Source organism: Trachemys scripta, chromosome 7 (genome assembly GCF_013100865.1).
Source record: "Trachemys scripta elegans isolate TJP31775 chromosome 7, CAS_Tse_1.0, whole genome shotgun sequence".
Lineage (NCBI taxonomy): Eukaryota > Metazoa > Chordata > Testudines > Emydidae > Trachemys > Trachemys scripta.
Genome location: NC_048304.1, coordinates 50146202 through 50169946, shown reverse-complemented (window position 1 = coordinate 50169946; position 23745 = coordinate 50146202). Strand labels below are relative to the sequence as shown.

Here is a 23745-nt window from a genome sequence, read left to right as displayed (position 1 = left end):
CCCCGCACTTCCTAAAGCCGGCTCTGTCTGGGAGCTGGGGCTTTAGTGCCAGCAGAATGGGTGGCCTTCCTGGGTGCTGCCTCGGGGGGCTCTGCACAGGCCTGCATGGACTCTGTGTGTGCTGCGGGCTAATCTGAACTGCCTGGCTGCTAAGGGAAGAGCTGCCCAGCTCGGTGCCAGCCCCGCCTGGCCCCATGGTTCTGCGCTGAGTAGCAGTGTGACTACGGGCTACGGCCCTGCTGAGCGTCCTGACCCCAGGGCCTACGCCGTAGAACTACAACCCCCAGCATACCCCCGACTCCCCAGCGGAGAAGCGGGAGTCCGTGCGTGTCCTGCCAAGCACTCTGGGAACTGTACTCCGCCCATCCGCCCGTGCATAGCGGCCAGGCTGGCGGCTGTGCAGTGCATGCCGGGAGTGGTAGTGCGGAGGCGCACCCGGACTCTGTGTCCCATGGTGCAGCTAGACGGCACCGCCCCGGAAGTTCCGGTTTCCTCTCGGCGGTGCAGCGGGCCCGGGGCGGCGGTTCCGTTGGTGTTTGAGGTAAGGGGGCTCCCGGTTTGCTGTGGGTGTTGGCGAGGGCGGGAGCCGCGAGACCTTCCAACCCCGCCCCCAGGGCAGGCGGGGCGAGCGGCACCGATCCGCTCCGGCTCCCCGCGCAGGCCAAGCCGCGCTCGCCTGGCGGCGGGGCACGCGGAGCGCGGGCGGGGCGGGGTGCTGGGGCACTTGCGGGGCGCGCTGGGTTCACGGCGGATGGGCGCCGGGGCGTTGGGGTGGGGGTGAGTTGAATATGCGTGTGGGGGCGCTGGAGGTGTGGGCGTGGGGGGTCGGACATGCGTGGGGGGGCGCTGGAGGTGTGGGGGATAGAACACTTGGACTCCTGGCAGGGGGTGCTAGGAGTGGGGGGTTTCAGGCATTTGGGCTCGTGGTGGGGTGGGTGGGCATGTGGGCTTCTGCTTGGGAGGCGTCACTAAGAGTGGGGGCGTCGGGTACAAGGGCTCCTGTCGGGGAGCGGGGGCGCTAGAAGGCGTTGATTATGTAGGTTCTCACCTGGGGATATGTGTGGTTGGTTATGCAAGTTCTCAGGGGGTCTCTATGAGTATGGTGGGGTTGCCCTTCAAGTCTCATTGGAGGAGGGGGTCATAGTGGGGGGACGGGAGGTTAATCATCATGGGCCTTGATGAGGGCTCATGTGTGGGGGGCTTTACTGGGGATTGGCCATGGAGAGGCACTCTTGTTTGAGGTGTGGTGGTGTGTGTGGAAGTATGGCTGTGGGGGGGGGGGGGGTGTCAGTTTGTTCACAGGATTTTCCTGCCTGTGACATTTTGCTGGGGAGACATCAGTCTTTGGGTTGGGATGGGCATTCAGGTCATGGGGGTAGTGCAGGATCCTGGTTTGGTGGACAGGGTGGAAATTGAGGGGTCAAGAGGGTGCTCAGCTTCAGGGACTTTGGTAATGCAGGGTCCTGGATAGGAACATGCCATTTTTGGCCAGGCAGCTGGCAATGGGGGATTCCAGCTGCTTTTGGTGGAGGTGAGATGATTACAGGGTTTGCAGTGGGCTGAAAGGTGTTCCCCCTGTGTGGGGTTCCTACTCAGGGTGCTGTATGGTAAATTGCTGTGGAGCTGGAATGTTTCAGTTCATAGCTGTGGAGGTGTTGGACCTGGGGACAGCATAGGTAATTTTTAAGGTTCCTTATGTGACTGTCAGGGTTGAGTGAAGAAAACATTAGGGTGTATTAGTGGGAATGAGGGCTTGCAGTGAGGCTGGATTGTAACCCTGGTGGCTCACAGTGTCTGTTGCCAGGCCAATTGGAATGTGTATGGATAAGATTTAATGCCTATTGTATGATACCATATTATGGATGTTTCTGCAGTCTAACATTCATATTTATAAATGCTAATACAGGTGTAAAGCTTGTGTATTGTTTTTGGAATGGCATGCAACCATAATCCTGGCGTATCAGACTTTGTCTGCTTGATAAGCTTCTGTAATAGATTAACACCTCAGAAACTAAGTTTCATTCTGGTTTTTATGGGTATGAAAATAGACTTTTGAATGTAACCTGACTTTCAGTTTAACACAGCATTACAATGGTCTGTAGATGCACTGAGCTGCCTCGTCTACTGTCAGTATCCATGAATTCACATAATTTAGATGTGCAATTGCTTTAATAACTTGGACACATGGTGCAATTGTGTACATATCAGGTAATTGAACTCTCAGATGGCCAAATGATGGGTGGAAAGGACTGGGACTGAAAGAGTCAGTATTTTCTCTCCTGAACAATGCTGAATACAGCAGTAATTTTATAAATAGTTTAATGCATAATTTGACACTGGATCTTTGTACAAACTTATTGTCAATAGTGACATATCCTCTATGAATATGGGGAAGAATTTGAGTCTAACTCAGGAATAAATTGTAACACATGATGCATATGTACTAGGGGGGAGAGTTAAACTTGTGTTCACAAAAAATTCTACTTTTTGGATTCTTGAGTAACTAACTGCAACTGTTACTTTCTTTTAATGTAGTTATATTTTTGCATATAATATAAATTTAGAACCTTATTGGAATGTGGTGGTATAACAGACATTTGAAATTGAGGAAACTAGGTTGTAGTTTGAAAAACCTCGTTCTGAAACTTCTCTCAGAATTTCAAATCAATCTTTATACTGACAGGTTTCAGAGTAGCAGCCATGTTAGTCTGTATCCGCAAAAAGAACAGGAGTACTTTTGGCACCTTAGAGACTAACAAATTTATTAGAGCATTGCTCTAATATGCTCTAATAAATTTGTTAATCTTTATACTGCCTCCCTTACTATTGGGAGGACATTGCTAATTGTTTCATGAAACAAATATGCATCTTGTTTGTATGTGGAATTAAGTCTGTTCTGTACAGCCGTGTAACCTGCAGTTACACTTTTATTCTGTCAACAGTACAAGGGGATCTCTGTCCAGTCTTGTGAGTTTGTACTGGGATCTGTGGCCTGTATAGTCAAGTCAACTATTACTTTTTTTGGTGGAGCAGAAGTGATGTCTGTAGTTAAGGTTTTTATCATTTGTTATGGTAGTACCCCAAGGCCCTGATCAAGATCAGGGCTCTGTTTTGCCAGGTACTGTACAGATGTATATGAAGAGACAGTCTCTACCCCAGAAAGCTTGCCATCTTTAAAAGAAAAATTGGACGAAGGGTCTGTGTGAACATAATCTGGGCTGTGGAAAAAGATGATCTAGTCTCTTATTAGGAGAGCATCATCTCTGAGCACTATTGGGACAGTGAATGGGATCGAGTGGGGTATTCAGCCCAAAATAATTTTCTAAAAGGGGGACCAAAAAACGGAGGATAATATATGGATGGTATGGTTTCTGCCCCATACTGGAGGATGCTGAAGGCTGTTTTCTAGCTTTTCGTTAGTGGATCGTGTCAACAGTGTTGGGAACCCTAGCTTAGATGGCTCTTTTTATCCCTCCAGAGCAGAGGTTACAATACTGATAGCATGGCAGTGGGAGAGCTCTAAAAATTCCCTAGTTGTAGCCGTGGGCATAAAGTCTATCACAAGATCTGAAAAGCAAGTGGGAAATCATTGGTTCACTGTCAGACTGGGAGGATTTATCTAGTGGGGTCCTGCAGGGGTCTGTCCTGGATTCAATACTACTCAATATTTTCATGAAGGAGTCATATAATGGAGTGGAGAGTATGTTTATAAAATTTGCAGATGACACCAACCTGGTAGGGGTTGCAAGTATTTTACCCTGACAAATTGGAGAATTGGTCTGAAATCAACAAGATGAAATTCAGTAAAGACAAGTACAAAGTACACTTGGGCTATGACTACACTACAGACCTTACAGCTGCACCACTGTGTAGCTGCTCTATACCAGCAGAAGAGATCTCTCCTGCTGGCATAATTACACCACCCCTAATGAGTGGCAGCTGTGTCGGCGGGAGAGTGTCTCCTGCTAACATAGCACTGTCCACACAAACGCTTCTGTCGGTGAAACTTTTATGTCAGTCAGGGGTGTGTTTTTTCACACCCTTGACTGACAAAAGTTTTGCTGTAGAAGTGCTAGTGTAGACAAAGCGTTAGGAAGAAAATATCAAATGCACAACTACAAAATGGGTAGTAACTGGGTAGGCAGTACTATTGCAGAAAAGAATCGGGGTAGTTAATCACAAAGTGAACATGTGCCAGCCAAGTGATGTAATTACAAAAAAGGCTAATGTCATTCTGGGGAGTTGTGACCCTTCCCAGGAGTACCCATAGTTGTGAGGCACCTTACTACCACCTACACTTAGTGTGAGGAAGCCTTGTCTTAGCCTGCTGGGGATCAGCTCCCCAACTCCACCAGCAATGGGTGCATCTCCCTGCAGTATTTACTGATTCACTGCTTCCAAAGAAGCAGTACTCCCCAGCTTGCCAGTCTTACCTTAGATCACTGCTCCACTTAACTCACAGCACTTAGATCTATTTATAGTGAAATCAAGGGTATGTGTATTTAATGAAGCATAGAGATTCAAGTAATAGTGAATAGAAGTATTCAAAAGGTTATGTGTAAAATAGGGCTGTGAAGCGATTAAAAAAACGTGCAATTAAAAGGCTTAACCGTGCGATTAAACAATAATACAATACTATTTATATAAATATATTTGGATGTTTTCCACATTTTCAAATATATTGATTTCAAATACAACAGTAAATACAAAGTGTACAGTGCTCACTTTATATTTATTTTTAATTATAAATATTTGCACTGTAAAAATAGAGATAGTATTTTTCAATTCACTTAATACAAGTACTGTAGTGCAGTCTCTTTATCATGAAAGTTGCACTTACAAATGTAGAATTATGTACAAAAAATAACTGCATTCAAAAATAAAACAATGTAAAATTTTAGCGCCTACAAGTCCACTCAGACCTACTTCTTGTTCAGCCAATCAAGTTTGTTTACAGTTGCAGGAGATAATGCTGCCTGCTTCTTGTTTACGTCACCTGAAAGTGAGAACAGGCATTCTCATGGCACTGTTGTAGCCGACTTTGCAAGATATTTATGTGCCAGATGCGCTAAAGATTCATATGTCCCTTCAGAGGACTTGTGTCCATGCTGATAATGGGTTCTGATCAATAATGATCCAAAGCAGTGCAGATCAACGCATGTTCATTTTCATCATCTGAGTCAGATGCCACTAGCGGAAGGTTGATTTTCTTTTTTGGTGGTTCTGGTTCTGTAGTTTCCGCATTGGAGTGTTGCTCTTTTATGACTTCTGAAAGCATGCTCCACATACTGTCCCCATCAGATTTTGGAAGGCACTTCAGATTCTTAAATCTTGGGTTGAGTACTGTAGCTATCTTTAGAAATCTCACATTGGTATCTTCTTTGCGTTTTGTCAAATCTGCAGTGAAAGTGTTCTTAAAACAAACAAAATGCTGGGTCATCATCCTAGACTGCTATTACCATACATGGCAGAATGCGGGGGTAAAACACAGAGCAGGAGATATACAGTTCTCCCACAGGGAGTTCAGTCACAATTTAATTAAGGCATTATTTTTTTAATGAGCGTCATCAGCATGGAAGCATCTCCTCTGGAATGGTGGCCAAAGCATGAAGGGGCATACAAATGTTTAGCATATCTGACACGTAAATAAATACCTTGCAATGCCAGCTACAAAAGTGCTATGCAAATGCTGTTCTCACTTTTTGGTGGCATTGTGAAAAAGAAGTGGGCAGCATTATCTCCCGTAAATGTAAACAAACTTGTTTCTCAGTGATTGGCTGAACAAGAAGTAGGACTGAGTGGATTTGTAAGGATAGGTTCCTGGGTTAGTGTTTTTGTTGTATGGTGTGCGGTTGCTGGTGAGTATTTTCTTAAGGTTGGGGGGTTGTCTGTAAGCGAGGACTGGCCTGCCTCCCAAGGTCTGAGAGTGAGGGATCATTTTCCAGGATAGGTTGTAGATCGTGGATAATGTGCTGGAGAGGTTTTAGCTGGGGGCTGTATGTGATGGCCAGTGGTGTTCTGTTATTGTCCTTGTTGGGCCTGTCCTGTAGTAGGTGGCTTCTGGGTACTCTTCTGGCTCTGTCAATCTGTTTTTTCACTTCAGCAGGTGGATATTGTAGTTTTAAGAATGCTTGATAGAGATCTTGTAGGTGTTTATCTCTGTCTGAGGGATTGGAGCAAATGTGGTTGCATTTTAGAGCTTGGCTGTAGACAATGGATCGTGTGGTGTGTCCTGGATGGAAGCTGGAGGCATGTAGGTAAGTATAGCGGTCAGTGGGTTTCCGGAATAGGGTGGTGTTTATGTGACCATCACTTATTAGCACAGTAGTGTCTAGGAAATGGACCGCTTGTGTGGACTGGTCTAGGCTGAGGTTGATGGTGGCATGGAAATTGTTAAAATCATGATGGAATTCATCAGGGGCTTCTTTTCCGTGGGTCCAGATGATGAAGATATCATCAATGTAGCGCAAGTAGAGTAGGGGCATTAGGGAACGAGAGCTAAGAAAGCGTTGTTCTGAGTCAGCCATAAAGATATTGGCATACTGTGGAGCCATGCGGGTACCCATACCCATGCCCAAATAAATCTGTTAGTCTTTAAGGTGCCACCAGACTCCTTGTTGTTTTTGTAGATACAGACTAACACGGCTACTCCCTGATACTTCTTTTTGTAGTGTTGGTAGGAAGGATTCTGTGGGTTAGTATGTTGTTCAGAGGTGTGTTGGAAGTATTCTTTGAGTTGGAGACGGCAAAAGTAGGATTCTGGGTCACCGCAGAACTGTATCATGTTCGTGGGTCTGGAAGGACAAAAGGAAAGGCCCCGAGATTCTTCTGGTGGGCTAAGAGGATAGCTAAGAGAATAACTGGAAAGATTAACAATATTGTTGGGTGGGGCAAGGGAGCTACTGTTGTGGCTCCTTGTGACATGTAGCAGTTTAGACAGTTTAGTGTCCTTTTTCTTTTGTAGAGAAGCAAAGTTTGTGTTGTAAATGGCTTGTCTAGTTTTTGTAAAGTCTATCCATGAGGAAGTTTGTGTGGCAGGTTGGTTTTTCATGAGAGTATCCAGTTTTGAGAGTTCAGTCTTGATCTTTCCCTGTTTACTGTATAGGATGTTGATCAGGTGGTTTCGCAGTTTCTTTGAGAGTGTGTGGCACCATCATGATTTTAACAATTTCCATCCCACCATCAACCTCAGCCTAGACCAGTCCACACAAGTGGTCCCTTTCCTAGACAGTACTGTGCTAATAAGCGATGATCACATAAACACCACCCTATACCGGAAACCCACTGACCACTATACTTACCTACATGCCTCCAGCTTCCATCCAGGACACACCACACGATCCATTGTCTACAGCCAAGCTCTAAGATGCAACCACGTTTGCTCCAATCCCTCAGACAGAGATAAACACCTACAAGATCTCTATCAAGCATTCTTAAAACTACAGTACCCACCTGCTGAAGTGAAAAAACAGATTGACAGAGCCAGAAGAGTACCCAGAAGCCACCTACTATAGGACAGGTCCAACAAAGAAAATAACAGAACGCCACTAGCCGCCACCTTCAGTCCCCAACTGAAACCTCTCCAGCACATCATCAAAGATCTACAACCTATCCTGAAAGATGATCCCTCACTCTCACAGATCTTGGGAGACAGACCAGTCCTCGCTTACAGACAGCCTCCCAACCTTAAGCAAATATTCACCAGCAACCGCACACCATACAACAAAAATACTAACCCAGGAACCTATCCTTGCAACAAAGCCCGATGCCAGCTCTGTCCGCATATCTATTCAAGTGACACCATCATAGGACCTAACCACGTCAGCCACACCATCAGGGGCTCCTTCTTCACCTGCACATCTACCAATGTGATATATGCCATCATGTGGCAGCAATGCCCCTCTGCCATGTGCGTTGGCCAAACTGGACAGTCTCTACGCAAAAGAATAAATGGACACAAATCTGACGTCAGGAATCATAACATTCAAAAACCAGTGGGAGAACACTTCAACCTCTCTAATCACTCAGTGACAGACTTGAAGGTGTCAGTTTTGCAACAAAAAAAACTTCAAAAACAGACTCCAAAGAGAGACTGCTGAACTCGAATTAATATGCAAATTAGACACAGTTAACTTAGCCCTAAACAGAGACTGGGAATGGTTGGGTCATTACACTAATTGAAATTTTTTCCCCCCATGTTAAGTTCTCCTCACACCTTCTATGAGTCATCTCGAGTATCACTTCAAAGTTTTTTCTTCTGCTGCTACTGATAGCTCATCTCAATTGATTGGCCTCTTACAATTGGTATGCATACTTCCACCTTTTCATGTTCTCTGTATGTATAAATATCTTCTGTGTGTTCCGCTCTATGCATCTGAAGAAGTGGGCTGTAGCCCACGAAAGCTTATGCTGAAATATATTTGTTAGTCTCTAAGGTGCCACAAGTACTCCTGTTCTTTTTGCGGATACAGACTAACATGGCTGCTACTTTGTAACTAGTTTAAACCTGCATGTGACCGGTGCTCCACGCTGCAGAGGAAGGCAAAACCCCCAAGGGTCGCTGCCAATCTGAGAAACCACCTAGGTGAAGGTTTCAGTATGTCTCTCTGCACTCCAAGCCTTTGTTTTTATTCAGAAACAGTACATCTGCTGCTGTTTGTTTGTTTCTTGTAAATTTCCTCTTAGATTTCGCTGTCTGTCTGCCCCAGCTCAGTATGCACATAGCCATACAATAAACAAATAGCTGTACCTGGAGATGTCAGTTACCTCTGCCTGAAAGGAACATTTTTGCGGTATGTCTCCTCCTGGTGACCTGCTTTAACTCCAGGACCTTAAGAACATATTTTTCAGTATAAATACACTGATATAACACTGTCCTCGGGAGCCAAAAAATCTTACCGGGTTATAGGTGAAACCGCATTATATCGAATTTTCTTTGATCTGCCGGAGCGTGCAGCTGCCCCCCCCCCCCCGTAGCGCTGCTTTACTGTGTTATATCTGAATTCGTGTTATATCGGGTCGCGCTATATCGGGGTAGACGTGTACGCCTTAAATATTATCCGTATGTACATTTCACAATGATTAAGATGCCCAGCGGGCAGCGGTATCTTGGTGGAGATCTCACATGCAGCTTTGGTAAACTATTATGCAGATATCCAACCCAGGAGATCTCTGTAAAACCCTAGGTCACAGGTATGTTAAAAGGTGTGTCATATGTAGGACATGGAAGGTAATTTTTCCACTCTCTTCAGTCCTGATGAGGCTTCAGCTGAAGTACTATATCATAGAATCATAGAATATCAGGGTTGGAAGGGACCTCAAGAGGTCATCTAGTCCAACCCCCTGCTCAAAGCAGGACCAATTCCCAACTAAATCATCCCAGCCAGGGCTTTGTCAAGCCGGGCCTTAAAAACCTCCAAGGAAGGAGACTCCACCACCTCCCTAGGTAAAGCATTCCAGTGCTTCACCACCTCCTAGTGAAATAGTGTTTCCTAATATCCAACCTGAACCTCCCCCACTGCAACTTGAGACCATTGCTCCTTGTTCTGTCATCTGCCACCACTGAGAACAGCTGAGCTCCATCCTCTTTGGAACCCCCCTTTAGTCTTGAGAAAACAGGCTAAATGGATGGGACCTGAAAACAGGTTTCAAATATATGGGAGATACTACGAAAAAAAGTAGACTCTTCTGAAAGAGAAATACTGTATCTTTGACGTTTCATATCTCAGTTTGTCTGATCCATTGCAAATTTTGTACCCCCTCTGCCTATTACTCCCTCCCCCCCTCCAAAAAAAAAATTCTGACAAGAGACTGCATGCAAAATGTCAGATGAAATGAATCTTTTTATGTGGAAACTGATGGGTGGACAGTTAACAGCTACTTTTTAGAATTTCTTCACTCCACATCTTGTTACTCTTCTCATACTTGCCTTGAAGAAAGAAGACTTCTATTCTTGGATAATATAACTATGCTTTAAATTGTCTACAGTACGTTATAAGGTAATAACGCATGTCTCTGGAGTAAACTGGCAGGGGTAGGCATAGGAAGCGGGAGCCTGAGATCTCAGTGGCTAGAGGAAAAAGAAGGAAACTTATAATAATAATGGAGATATCCCATCTCCTAGAACTGGAAGGGACCTTGAAAGGTCATCGAGTCCAGCCCCCTGCCTTCCTTAGCAGGACCAAGTACTGATTTTGCCCCAGATCCCCAAGTGGCCCCCTCAAGGATTGAACTCACAACCCTGGTTGTGATTATGATAATCTCTGATCTCCTTCTGTGAGGTATTGCGGGGGAAGTGTTTTCTAAACTAGACATGTGATTGTAAGGGGGCTGATATGAGGAAATTCTGGAGAGTTAAGGTGGGTGAGGTAATATTTGTCATTGGACTAGTTTCTGTAGGTGAGACAAGCTTTGGAGCTATGAAGAGCTCTTTGTCAGGTGCTGAGAATTAAGTGGAGTAGTGATCTAAGGGGTTAAACTGGTAAGCTGGGGAGTATTGCTTCTTTGGAAGCAATGAATCAGTAAATATTGCAGGTGCCCTGCAGACCAGGGATTGGACACTCCAGGGAGATGCATGGAGGGCTGAAGGGATGGGGTGTGTCTGTTGCTAACCTGTAGAATGACAGCTGGGCCTGTGAGAGCTAAAGGGCAGGGCTGGTTGCCATGGCTGCTGGAGTTGGGGAGCTGACCCCTATCAGGCAGAAACAAGGCTTCCTCACACCAAAGATAACTGATAGTGGGTACACAACCCTGGGTACCCCCTGGAAGCATCACAACACCTCAGAATATTAGCTTTTTTTGTAATTGCATCACATGGTTCATGTTCACATGAGGAAATTTTTACAGTAATGGCAAGGGAAGGAGGGTGAGCATGAAGAGCAGTGCCTCAGACAGGTTGCTATCAGTCCTGCCCTTTCCCTTTTTCCCCCCATCCACTGGGAGAGTCAGGGGTTATTGGTCCATTCACTAACTCCCTCTTTTCCACTGTCCTATTTGCCATTTCCTCCTGGGGCCTCAAAAGGGTCATCTGTCCTCCCACCTTCACTTGAGAGGTCTCTTTTCTATGTCTCCACTAGGAAGTTTGGGGTGGGGGCGGGAAGAGAATAAAGGTAACATAGTGTTTATAATTTTTATATTAGAGTCCCATATTGTTGTGTTCAGCTGGAACCTCCTGAATGTTCATGTAGTTGGAGTGATCGCTGCTCTTTTTAAAAGAGTTATAAACCAAGACTCTGTGGAATAATTGGACTAAATTCTAATGCAACAACCCTAAATTCCTCAATATTAATATTTTTTATTACTGTGTAATATCCTGCATTCCTATCCCCTTCACATGCACTATGGCTCACAGTTGACAATACTAATTGGTGTAAAGTTCATTGATATTTTTAAGGATAGGATTTTTGTTGTGCTCTCCAGGTGGCCTGGCTCCACTCCACAAGCCTTGGCTCCTATGATTTTCTGCTGTCTTCCTGGATCAGAACCATCTCTCCCTTTGTCCCTGTGTATGTCAAGGATGGAGGGGCCTGGCTTCAGAAGCTTATCTTTCCAGGCAGCCCAGCTTCTGGTTGTCCTACTGGACTTTAGCTCTGGCTCTCCAACCTGCCTGTTGCCATGGACGCTGTCCTCACTGTAATCCACTTAACTTCCCCTGCAGGGAACACTAGAGACCCAAAGGCCACTGCAGTCAGGGAGACAGAAAATACATTGATGAGCACCTGGCTACAGCAGAATGGGAAATTGTGAAGCAAAAATGCAGAAATTTGTGACATCCCCCCCCCCCCCCCCCCCCCCCCCAATGCCCATGGCCAAAGAGTCAGAGTCTACAGGGCTCTGATTAAGATGAATAGGAATGTTCTCATCTCTTAAAGCTGTTTGATGCTCTGTACGTTCTCAAGAGGGTATCAGTACTTTGGTTGGCCAAGCAAAGTGAGGTCTAACAATCAATTTTATGGCATTTTTCTGTTTGATAAATTTTGAAGGCTGTATCAGTTCAATTCCAAAGTTTCAGGAATTGTTTATGGTTTATTACAACAACATGTAACCCACTAACCCCCATTTTTGCCCTATGACTATATGGTTGTTAACGGGCCTCTTTGCCTTGTAAGGAATCTTAGAATATGTGCCAACTACTTATGCTAAGCTATCTGTTCTACCTTGTGTTAGCTGTGACACTCAGAGTATTTTTCCCAGACCTGAAGAAGATCTCTGTAGCTTGAAAGCTTGTCTCTCTCCTCAACAGAAGTTGGTCCAAGATATTACCTCACCCACTTTCTTTCTAACATTCTGGGACCAACACAGGTACACCCCCACTGCATAGGGACTGAGCATCAGTAGGCAGAACTCTGTTGATTTTGGTAAAAACTTTGAACGCGGAAAATGGGGGACACATGAAACCTCTGGCTTCTGATTAGCAGATCCAGCTGCTTCAATCACCTCTGTAATTGTAGAACCAGTTGCTGGCTGTCATCAACACATTTCAACATAACAGTATACTCATCCATCTCAGCTGTGCTGATTCTCCCAATATAGTTTGAAAAAATGAGGACATCCTAAAAGACTTCCCTCACAAACAGAAACAAAAGAAATTAAAGTGGTGGTAGAGAGGAGGGAATGGGGGCACACACTGTGCTCATAGCATGGAGAGAAGGGGAAAACAGGGACCTTGGCATGAGAATGGGGAGGTGGGAACACAACAAACCTATGGCATGGACGAACAAGGGGGAGATGGTATAGTGTGAGGGGGACATGAAGGACAAGCGCCTGGTATGTGGCACGGGGAAAATGCGGGAGGCATACAAAACCCCTGCCATGGTGGAGGAGGAGGAATGAGGAGTACACAACTCCTGAGGGGGAGGAGCAGGGGCAATAGGGGAACCTGGTATGTGCAATGTGCTCAATCTACAGAAGCAACAAAGTGTATAATCCTCTAGTTACCCTTGAATCATATTTTCAAATTATCTTCACAACGGTAAGGACTAGAAATGCTTTTTTAAAATGAAAAATGAGATTCTGGTGCTTAGTTCTGTGGCAGCAGGTGAATTCAGTTCTTGTGGAATTGTGGAATACATGGGATTCTGTTTATAAAGGCTCTCAAAAAGAATGGATTGGTGGTGCTTGGTTCTACCTCTGATATTTTAGTGAAACTTGTACAAATGGAGACTTGAGTACAAGTGCCTGTTCATCAATTTCATGTCAACTGGACTCTACCAAAGCTGACAGAGCTGTGCAACATCCACTGCTATGTGCGGAGCAATTTAATAATCAAGTATTGGGCTTTTGAGGGGGCGGGGGAGGCGTGAGTATTGGGAAGTAATTTCACCATCTCCTGCTGCTTCCAGAGTGGCGCTATTAAATAGTGTTTGCAAACAAGAAACTGGATTTTGATTTAACATGTTCACACCACTCTTCTTGTGAACGTAAGATAGTTATCAGTGAAAGTAGGGTAGCCACTGTTCTAGAATTTCATTTGGAAATTATGGAGGAGAGTGAAGACTGAGTTGTAGAAGAGGGAGGAGGGGGGAAAAAAGAACAAAGGGGAGGTTTATATGACATCAGGAGTTATAGGAGGGGATAGACAGGTGTAGGGCAAGAAGACTTGTGAACCCTTAGTGTAGACTCCCTTCTTTAAAAGTTACTGGTAATGAGACATTTGGTATCAGCACTCTTTTAGTGTGAGGAAGTTGAGCCAAGGCACTTGGGAGAATGATGGTACCCTTCAGCATTGTGTATAATGCAAGGCAAGAAGGAGAGCAGTCAGCAAGGCCGTAATTTCAAGATCCCTTTAATACTGGAAGGGACCAGCTGCTGTCCACAATAAATAAACCCTTATGGCTGCTCTCTGCCTACAGTCCTGCTGTGGAAGATGTATCCTTTTGCAGAGCTTGTGTGCAAAAAATAAAGATTAATCTTTGCATTTGTAATCCAGTGCAACCAAAATTACAAATACAAGAACAAAAGAGCTCACTCAGCAATATCCTGTGTCACTTCAGAGGAGAATCATCTTTTCCTCTCCTTGGTTGTAAGTCCAGCTCCACTCTTGCTGTCCTTTTCTTCTTTTCGGCTTGGAGCGCTCCTTAGATTGTGTTCCTGTGGTTGTACCTCTTTGCACCAAGGTTATCCACAAGCGGGGTTTCTTCACCTGGTGGACCCTCACTTGTCCATTAGGCACCTTTGGACTGTGTTCCTTCAATAGATGTTCAAACAGTTATTCTGTCTGTTTATGTGCTTTAGGTCCTTTTTTGGCAGCCTTCTCGTTTTAATGTTTTCAGGATCTGTTTTCATCTCACACAACTTTTTGATCAATTCCCTTTTTCATCAATTCAATTTCCTTTCAATTTTTCCCCTTGATGCTCTCTCTCCTGTGCATCAGTAGATTTTATTTCCCTCTACTTCCCTTCTTTAATAGTGCTCCCATGTCCAGGGCTATTTTTTTTTCTTCTTCTCTGGACCTGATACCTTTCCTATTTTCTTTCTTTCTTTCTCTGCTAGCTCATCATGTAGATTCTTCTCCTTCCTCCATCTTATCTCTCAACCGCCCTTCAGGTTAATTCTGAGCCCCTTCCCCAGCCTGAGCTGCTCTCTCATTGGCTCTCTCTCCCCCCCAAGACAGTATTCTATGCTGCAGTATTACAGTTTTAGCAGGTGCTAGTGCAGGGGTCGGCAACCTTTCAGAAATGGTGTGCCGAGTCTTCATTTATTCACTCTAGTTCAAGGTTTTGCGTGCCGGTAATACATTTTAACGTTTTTAGAAGGTCTCTCTCTATAAGTCTATATTATATAACTAAACTATTGTTGTATGTAAAGTAAACAAGGTTTTTAAAATGTTTAAGAAGCTTCATTTAAAATTAAATTAAAATGCAGATCTTATCAGTTTAGTGCAGTGGTTCTTAACCTGGGGTGCATGCAGGACTTTGGAGCTGTGCTCTGGCTCCGCTCCAGCTCCAGGCAAAAACCTGCAGCTCCACTGCTCCGGAGCTGCTCTGCGCTCCAGCTCTGGGCTCCGCTCCAAAGCCCTGGGTGCATGTACCCCCTGGGGGTGCAAGATGCCCTTTCTGGGGGCCAAGTATCAGAGGGGTAGCCGTGTTAGTCTGGATCTGTAAACAGCGACAAAGAGTCTGACGAAGTGAGTATTCACCCACAAAAGCTCATGCTCCAACATGTCTGTTAGTCTGTAAGGTGCCACAGGACTCTGTCGCTTTTTTCTGGGGGAGCGAGACATGCAAGATTTTTTTTAGAAGGTAAATCATCGAAAACACAAATTAAGCACAGGCATATAAGTACAACTACTTTGTTTCATCAAACCTATGTATTTATTAACATTATACATGTTTTAACAATTACTGTAATGTACAAACAAAATTTTAAAGTTTTCAAGTTTTTAAGCTAATTGTAGTGTAATTTTTGATAAGGGCTGCAGAGCCCTGGGACCAGGCCAGGAGCAGAGCCCTGGGCTGGCTGCCAGTACCCCAGGCCGGCAGAAGGGCTGAGCAGGGTCGGAACCCCAAACCAGTAGCGAGGTGAGCGGGGTCGGCAGCTGGTATCCAAGGCAGCCCCACTCAGCCACTGCCGGCCAGAGGTTCCGTTCACTCAGGCAGGCAGCAGGCTGAGCAGGACCAGTGGCCGAGATCCCGGCTGGCAAGGGGACAGCGGCTGGAACCTCAGACTGGCAGCCGGCTAAGCGGCTCAGCCCGCTGCCGGTCTGAGGTTCCGTTCGCCGGCTCCTGCCAGCCGGGGTCTTGGCCGCCGGCCCCACTCAGCCTGCTGCCAACCGGGGGTTTCGCTCACCCAGGCTGGCAGAGGGCTGAATGGGGCCGGCGGCCAGGACCCTGGCTGGCAGCAGCGTGCTAGTAAAAAATCGGCTCGTGTGCCGCCTTTGGCACGCGTGCTGCTGGTTACCGACCCCTGTGCTAGTGCAAGGGTCAAGATTATATACCGGCGGCCACTTCCTCAAGCATTGAGGGTAGTAATATAGTGTTTTCCCCAAGAATTAAGTGGGGATGCTTGAATTTACAGGAAGAATTGGAAAACGACTAAATTGGCAACACTGCACTAGTTGACGACTGGGGAGGATGTAGGGAATGCTCGTGCTATCTAGCATCTCCCATCCGTTTAACTGATTGGCAGTAGTCCCCAGGTAGAAAGTGTGCTTTCTTCATAAGGCAGTTGGCAGGTTTTAGTTTCTTGCATGGGGCATGCCTTTTCACCCTGTGTTATCCTCATCTGAGGCTATTCTTCCCACCTGCTTCTAGTAGTTATCGGTCAGTCTTTTGATAATTAGACAGAAGCAGGGATTTAATAATTTTGATGAAAGCCTCAACATAGCCTTTGTAGAGGGAGGTCTGATGGCCAGTATCCATAGCTCCTGCTGTATCTTAAAGCTGTTTGGAATAATCACTGGAATGTGTTCAGCCTAGGCGATGGGACAGCTACATGGAAGACTTCCTGCCCTGCATCTCTCTTGAGGGATCTTGAGAGACCACTTAAGGGGTCTTTGGTAGCAGCCACTAGAACTGTATCCTGTAGCCACCCATCTGCTGTTTGTGAAGTGGTGGCTTCATTTGAATCCTGCAGGGGAAATGTTAATGAACTCTAAATCCTTCAGGCTAGTCCACATTACTTGGTCTTCCCATCTGAGCAGCTGCTACTGCCCTTTTGTCTGACTGGGATGCTGCTGCAAGAGTTTAGGATAGGGCCCCCTTGCATATACTTCGTCCGTATTTTAATTTTTGCTTTTGGTAGGGTGCCTGTCTCAACAGGAGGAAGGTAACCAGGGTATTTTTAAATATGCAGTTCACACATGTCGCTATGTGCTCTTGTTCCTGAGGTTGTAGTTACCTCTGAGTTCCCACAATGTGTTTTTTGGCCTGTGCTGCAGTTACGTTGTTGTTTTACTGGCTGTATAGCTTGACCATAGAACTTTTCATTAGTAGGCAGATCAGCCCAGTGATCCAGCTAATGCTAGTTAAGCCTTGGTCTCTAGATGCCTTTCAAGAGGCCAATCTGACAAAATGAAATACAGGCTGTCTTTCTGGGTCTGTGAACTGTGCAGCACAATGCATTGTATAGCCCAGAAGTCAGCACAGTGCTTATTGAGCTGATGCAACATGTGGAGCATGCAGTTTGGTTGTGTCACCATCTCCTGCTTCTGATGGCAAGAGAGTCAGTGTCATCTGAATCTCTTGGAGAACATTACATTCAGCGGAAGACCAGCTGAAGTGCGTGCAGGCAAAAAAGAGGAGGATAAAGGGGGTGGCTTTGTGGTTAGGGTACTAGACTGGGCCTTAAGAGATAAGGGTTCAGTTCCTGGCTCAGACACAGATTTCATGTGTGATCTTGTCACAGTCAGTCTCTCTACACTTCGTTTTTTTGTATGTAAATTACAGGGGTATTAGGATAAATTCATTAATGTTGATGATTGTTTATTTGTTAATCATTGATGATCTCAAATAGTATCGTGCTGGAGGCCATATAATTACGAAGTCAGCACTTGCTCACTTCCATTAGAGAAGCTCTGGTGCTGCTTGGTTGAGGGAGTGTGAAGCAGGATATGCATGCGAAACAGCTGACATGGGCTGCTGCCTCACACTTTTTTTTTTTTTTTTTTTTTTTTTTTTTAAATGAGATATCCCATCTCCTAGAACTGGAAGGGACCTTGAAAGGTCATTGAGTCCAGCCCCCTGCCTTCACTAGCAGGACCAAGTACTGATTTTTGCCCCAGATCCCCAAGTGGCCCCCTCAAGGATTGAACTCACAACCCTGGGTTTAGCAGGCAACTGAGTTATCCCTCCCCCCGTGTTTAAGATCAAAACCATAGCTACCCGTCTGCTAACATATTGGACAAATTACCCATGTGTTTCAGGATTGAAATAATCCCACATCCAGTATCACCTTTGTCCTTCATCAAGTGCTGTGATCTGTTCTGCTAGTTGTCTATATAGTGCTGGAACACTAAAGATAGCCCTTTGGGAATTTTAAGCAGTACCACTACTGCTCTTTGGAACCTCTCCTGTTCCTCTTCTGTCTGCCCCTGCTTAGTGTACAGCACTGCAAGTATGTCAGCCATGAGAGAACCTACTCTCTGCCTGCTAGTACCAACTTTTGTGATAACTCCATAGACAGACCATTGGACTTTTCTATTTTTTCAGAAGTAATTATCATATGCACTCTCTATTACCTTTAACTCTTCCCCTTCGTGATCTTTCCTACTTTGAAAACTATGCCATGATGAGTCATCCAAAGTGGAACCCTCTTCACTTACACTGGAGGGTTCTATGTTCTCCTGTGGTTGATCAGGAGCCTGCAGTACATCCTCTGTAGTGATGTTCCCCTTTTTCCAGGCCTTGGCTTCCTGCTTTTAGCAGTCCATTTGCCTAAAAAAGACTGTGCATTTATGGATTAGTCTTGTTGTCAGGGATGAGGAAGCTGCTATCTGTGCTGGTGGTGCTTAAATCAGGGCCTCTTATGGTCTTCTCCACAAGTCATAAAAGTTTTTTTGGCAGACACCTTTCTTCTAGCACTATGAATGTATCCCATGGTTATGCTGATAATCAGACCAAAAGAGGAATCTTACAAGTGGGAATGAAACATAGTAGGGAGCTAGACTTGCTGTGGATGTTCTCCTAGCCTCTAGAAAGAGATCCAAAGCAGACTACCCTGTGATCTGATATATCCTTCCTGATTAGAACTGTGCACTATTGTGGTGCTTATATAACCAACTGTGAGCAAGATGTTTGTTTCTAATCCAAGTGCCTCTAGATAGCACAATAAACATGATAGACTACTTGAATGGAAATGTTTCCATACATAGCCAGCCAAGAGCTTCTGCCAGAAATTGTGCCTTGGTTAAAAATTAATGATGTAAATTGCTATTTAAAAAAAAAAAAAAAAAACTACAGCTCTATTGATTTGTAGATCTTCAGTGTTTTCTCCTTTCTAATTGGAATGTGAATGGTAAATTAAAATACACAGTAGGTGGGAAGTGTGGTATTAATGACAAACAAATCTAAAATTACTATCCCCTGCCATTCTGGCAATCTGATTTTAAAAAACGTTGAATAGTTTGGGACCTACAAACTTAGTAAAAGGAGGAGTTTAATTGTCACATTTCTCTGTACTTGCACTGGAGCATGTTGCTTATATTTCTGAATCTCAGATATACAAAACTTTGTTTAAACTGGTCAGGTGATATTTTTCTTAAATGATTTATGTCTGTCTCTACATGCTTATTGTCATGCTATTTCCACCACAGGTTCTGCTGTCTGTCATTGTTTGTGGAAGGAATTTATCCATCTTTGGAAGCCCACCAGACAGGGAAAGATGTGGGGAGACCCTCGACCGGCCAACAGAATGGGCCCTTTCCGGTAAGCATTTGGAGTTTATATGTCAAGGCTCTTCTTATGTGAAATGTTAACAATAACAGGGGCTATGGGGCTCCCTTCTCTGTTTACTGTTTGTCATTACTCACTGCACATCTTGCTATTGTGAAACTGTTTTTGGGTGAGCTATATGACCACTGTGGAGTTACTCTCAGTGGCTCAAACTGCCTGTTTTCTAGCCACATGTAATGTTCCAGCTTCCTATAAATTCCTGCTAGTTATTTCTTCTGCAAAGATAGCTGCTTCCAGCATTTCTGCTTCTCCTCCTTGCTCTTTTGCTGAACATACGCTTAAATTTAATGTAGCCATTTTTAGCTAAGGTGTTAATACACACCTAACTTTGACTCTAAGGAATTTTTAAAGATTATCATGTGGATCCTGTTGGCTCTTAGTTTCAACATTTCTTGGTTTCAAACATATCTGTAACTTCACTGCCTTTAAGGTTGCTTGTTTGTAGTGAATGTTTAGGCTACTTCCACACTATTGAGAGAGAAATCTGAGGGAGTACAGCTCAGAATGTGGAATGTACAATAGCGAGACACTTGTGAATGTCACTGTAACTCTCCTTACACTCAACTGAGAAGTACCAACACAATGGAACGTTTCCCTTGCTTGCATTCCTCTGGCTGTCATTTAGACCCTATGTTGATATTGGGACACTGGGATTAGAAAAAGAGAGGTATCAGGAGCTAGGCTATTTCACTGTTTAATCACTAGTACTTAGTTTTTTTGTTATCCTTGTTAACTCGCTTATTTGTCCCTCTGAATGAATCTGCTGAGTTCAGCAACAGAAATGTACCCCACAAGGTTCTGAGGTAATAAGAATACTTCTGCTGTTTGAATCAGTAACAAGTAGAGATTGCCAAGAAATCATTTCCCTCCTTACCGCTTCATATATGAGTAGCTGTATATGATTTTATTTTACCCTTGAACTAATACTGTTCTGATTGATTCTAGATGATAGTGCTTTCCTGGTGTTTTCTTTCCAGTTGAAAATTAACTAGCAGCATTCTTTCAAGTTTTGGAGAATTCTTTATTTCCCCTTGATCCAAGTTATAACTATTGTTTTGCATTAGTGCTTTCAATATATCCATAGACAATTTGACTAAATTCAAATATGTCCTCTCCCATGTCCGTGGGTGAGTGCTTCTGTCACTGTGAATTTTAAGGTGAACTTGATTTGCTAAGATTGCCAAAGAGGAGGTGTCTACTGATTTATCAGGATTTGGGATTGTTCTTTAAAGATTCTTGCTCTATTTCTGTTTACCTTTTAAGTTTTTTAAAAATGCATGGGAGTCAGACTTGGCTAAAATGAGACAGATTGTTCCATCCCCATAAAACCTATTAGTTACAAAACTACCTCTTGAGAAAAAAACCTCTTTCTGAGTCTCACTGTGCATAGAGAATTAGAACCTATGGCATTAGCAACATAAATTAGATGCAGTTGCTGGGAAACTAGTATGACATAAGCAAGCTACACAGTTTTGAACACTTGACCTGTTCCTAGGAACCTCTGAGCACTCCCAAACTCTCATTGAAGTCAGCATGAATTGAGAGTGCTCAGCATCTTGCAATATCAGGCAGGCCCTAGCAAAGAGGACAAACTGTTGTTGCATAGCATACTAATGGAGATGACTAGGTAACCTCCACCTCATGACCATTTAGGAAGTTAACCGTTCGTATCAGTGCTAAGAGAACCAAAGCAAAAATGGATCCCTCCAGAATGGGGCTAGTGATGCTTAAGCAAATACACCACTTGAAGCCTCACCTGGCTCCCTAGCTGCATATAGTGCAGGACTATGTAGCTTGCTACCATCATTAATCCATTAATATTGCAGGTTTTCCCTGTTGAGTGCTTCTGGAAATTGTGGTGAAATGGGAGCACACAAGTTTACTATTTCACATCTGTTGTATGCTGCCTCATCTTAAATTGCCAAACGTCAACGCCTTCTGTGGATCTTAGAGCTTAGAGAAGAATGTGCTTCTGTGTAGAGTTCAGACTCTAAGCACGTTATGAATAATACTGTCTTTATTTCTACAGTGGGAGCCAAGAAGAAAGGTTTGCTCCTGGGTGGAACAGGGAATATCCTCCTTCCCTTGATAGTCTTGCTCAAGAAAGACACTCTGGCAACTTCTCTGGCAGAGAATCACTTCCTTTTGATATCCAGGCACTCTCAGGCCTTCTCAATCCTCAGTTTGCCAACAGAGAGGAAGCTCCTTTCACCTATGGAGCTAGAGATGGATCACGGAGTGATTTCAGAGGTGGGGAGGGTCATCATGATTTCAGGGGCAGAGACTTCCCACCTTCTGACTTTCAGAACAGAGACGATTCACAGTTGGACTTCAGGGGCCGGGAACCGCCCTCTTCCGAATTTAGGGGCAGGGAGATGTACTCTGGAGATTTCCAAGACAGAGAGGGGCTGTCTATGGACTTCAGGGGTGGGGATGTTCCTTCTATGGATTATAGAAATAGGGAAGCAAGCCATGTGAGTTACAGGGACAGGGAAGCGCATACCATGGACTATAGGGGTAGAGAGGACCTCCCATCAGACTTCAGGAGCAGGGGTTCATTTGATCTGGACTTTAGAGGTAGAGATGGAGCCCATTCAGACTTTAGGGCAAGGGACATGCCTGAGTTACACTATCGGAGCAGAGAGCATTCCTATTCAGACTTTAGAAACAGGGATGTACCTGACGTGGACTTCAGGGGGATGAGTACCTCTGATCTTGACTTTAGGGACAGGGAGACACCACCTTCAGATTTCAGAAATAGGCATAAGTCCCGATCTGATCAGGATTTTAGGGGCAGAGACATGGCTCCTCCTATGGACTTTACAGACAGGGAGATGCCCCCTGTGGATCAGAATCTTATAGATTTTAGGCGCAGTCAGTCTACTATACCTTTAACAGACAGAGAGCGATCTGCCTTAAGCACAAACAAGAGAGAAGAGTCTACACGTGATCTTATTCTAGACAGATCTCCCTTTGGCATCCAGAAAGGAGAATTTCAACATTCAGAGCTGAGAACCAGAGAAGAAGAGTCCCTTGGAGTGGGTCTTGAAATTGAGTCTTCGCTAGATTTCCCGAATAGCCGTCGGCCTCTTCAAGATAGAGATGAGCCACCGCCGACCTTTGCGAACGAGCAGCAGCTTTCTGGTACTGAACATCAAAGATCAGATTCTAGTCTTGTGCTAAAGGGCGAAGGTGGTCTGGATTTCCTCGGAAGACAAGATACTGATTACAGAAACATTGAGTACAGAGATGTAGATCACCGGCTGCCAGGAAGTCAGCTGTTTGATTATGAGCATGGCAAGTCCTTTACAGAAGGAAAACCCAGCAAAGATTCTAGGCAGGATCTTCAGGTATGTGGTTTTGTAAATACTGAATGAGTCAAAACAGGTCCTTTTTTTATTTAAAGTATGAGAAAAAAGGAGGGGAGGGGCAGCGAAGGAGATTTCCGTCCAAATTCTAGGGGTAGCAGTCCTATCCCTCTATACCTACCTTCCCTGAATGCCTCCTCATACTCTAATTTTCTACTCCCATTCATTCCCTCTCCACCACACATTTAACTTAGTCCAAAGTAATATCAACATAAATATTTCAAGCTATTTTTAAAATTTCCAAATATCTCCTGCTTTTGGGAGCACAATGAAACTGTATGTTGGCTTATCCCACTTTTCTTTAAAATCTTTTAGAGCCCCTGATTTTTCCAGGACTTTGGCCACTTCTTAGCAGTGACCGAGGGTTACTCTGAATGATGTGGCATGTAGACAAGTATTTACTGGGGCTAGATTGAAACTTCTTTATGGAATCTAAGTGCATTTGAAATAGCTCCAAGTTTAAAAGGCTACAACCAGCCAACACAGCTCGGAGCCATTCTGCTTATGAATTGTGCCCTGCTTTATTTTGTTGTTTTGTGTATTGCGGACAAACGTGTCTCCACTGTAAAACTATCTTGATTCTGAACTCAAGGACCAAGATTACAGGACCTGCCCCAAAGATGTGAAACCAAGCAAGCTCATTCGGCTAGGAGGAGTTCCTGAAACTGCCACAAAGGATGACGTAAGTGGGGTTTTTTTAATTCCTCCAAAGTTTATCAAATCTGTAGCAAAAGTATATAATATCCCAAATGTTGCAAGCAGTTCCCAGCCTGGTCTGAAGAACTGAAGAGATTTTTAATTAGAGAAGAAGAGCAACTTTTCTTTTTTAAACAAAAAATATAAGCTATTGCCAATCTAAAATGTATTTTCAAGCCTCTTGTGTCCAAGAGGTGGGCAGAGTGCAGTTTACACCAGCTCATGATTTTTTCCACATGGAAATCCCAGGTTTTAGGGGTGACCACAGTGCTACTTTTTTCTTGTTGTTGAGA

General features: G+C 44.4%; 1 protein-coding gene across 2 annotated transcripts in view; it reads left to right on the top strand.

The window, feature by feature from the left end:
• The first annotated feature begins 460 nt into the window (after positions 1-460).
• The window catches only part of RBM6 (RNA binding motif protein 6), a 142455-nt gene continuing 119170 nt past the window's right edge, over positions 461-23745 (top strand). For both annotated transcript variants that reach the window (XM_034776748.1, XM_034776747.1), the window contains exons 1-4: positions 461-541; positions 19250-19361; positions 21418-22738; positions 23349-23438. In XM_034776748.1, the coding sequence (XP_034632639.1) occupies positions 19318-19361; positions 21418-22738; positions 23349-23438 (1455 nt within the window). In that variant the 5' untranslated portion in view covers positions 461-541; positions 19250-19317. The remainder of the gene's footprint in view (positions 542-19249; positions 19362-21417; positions 22739-23348; positions 23439-23745) is intronic.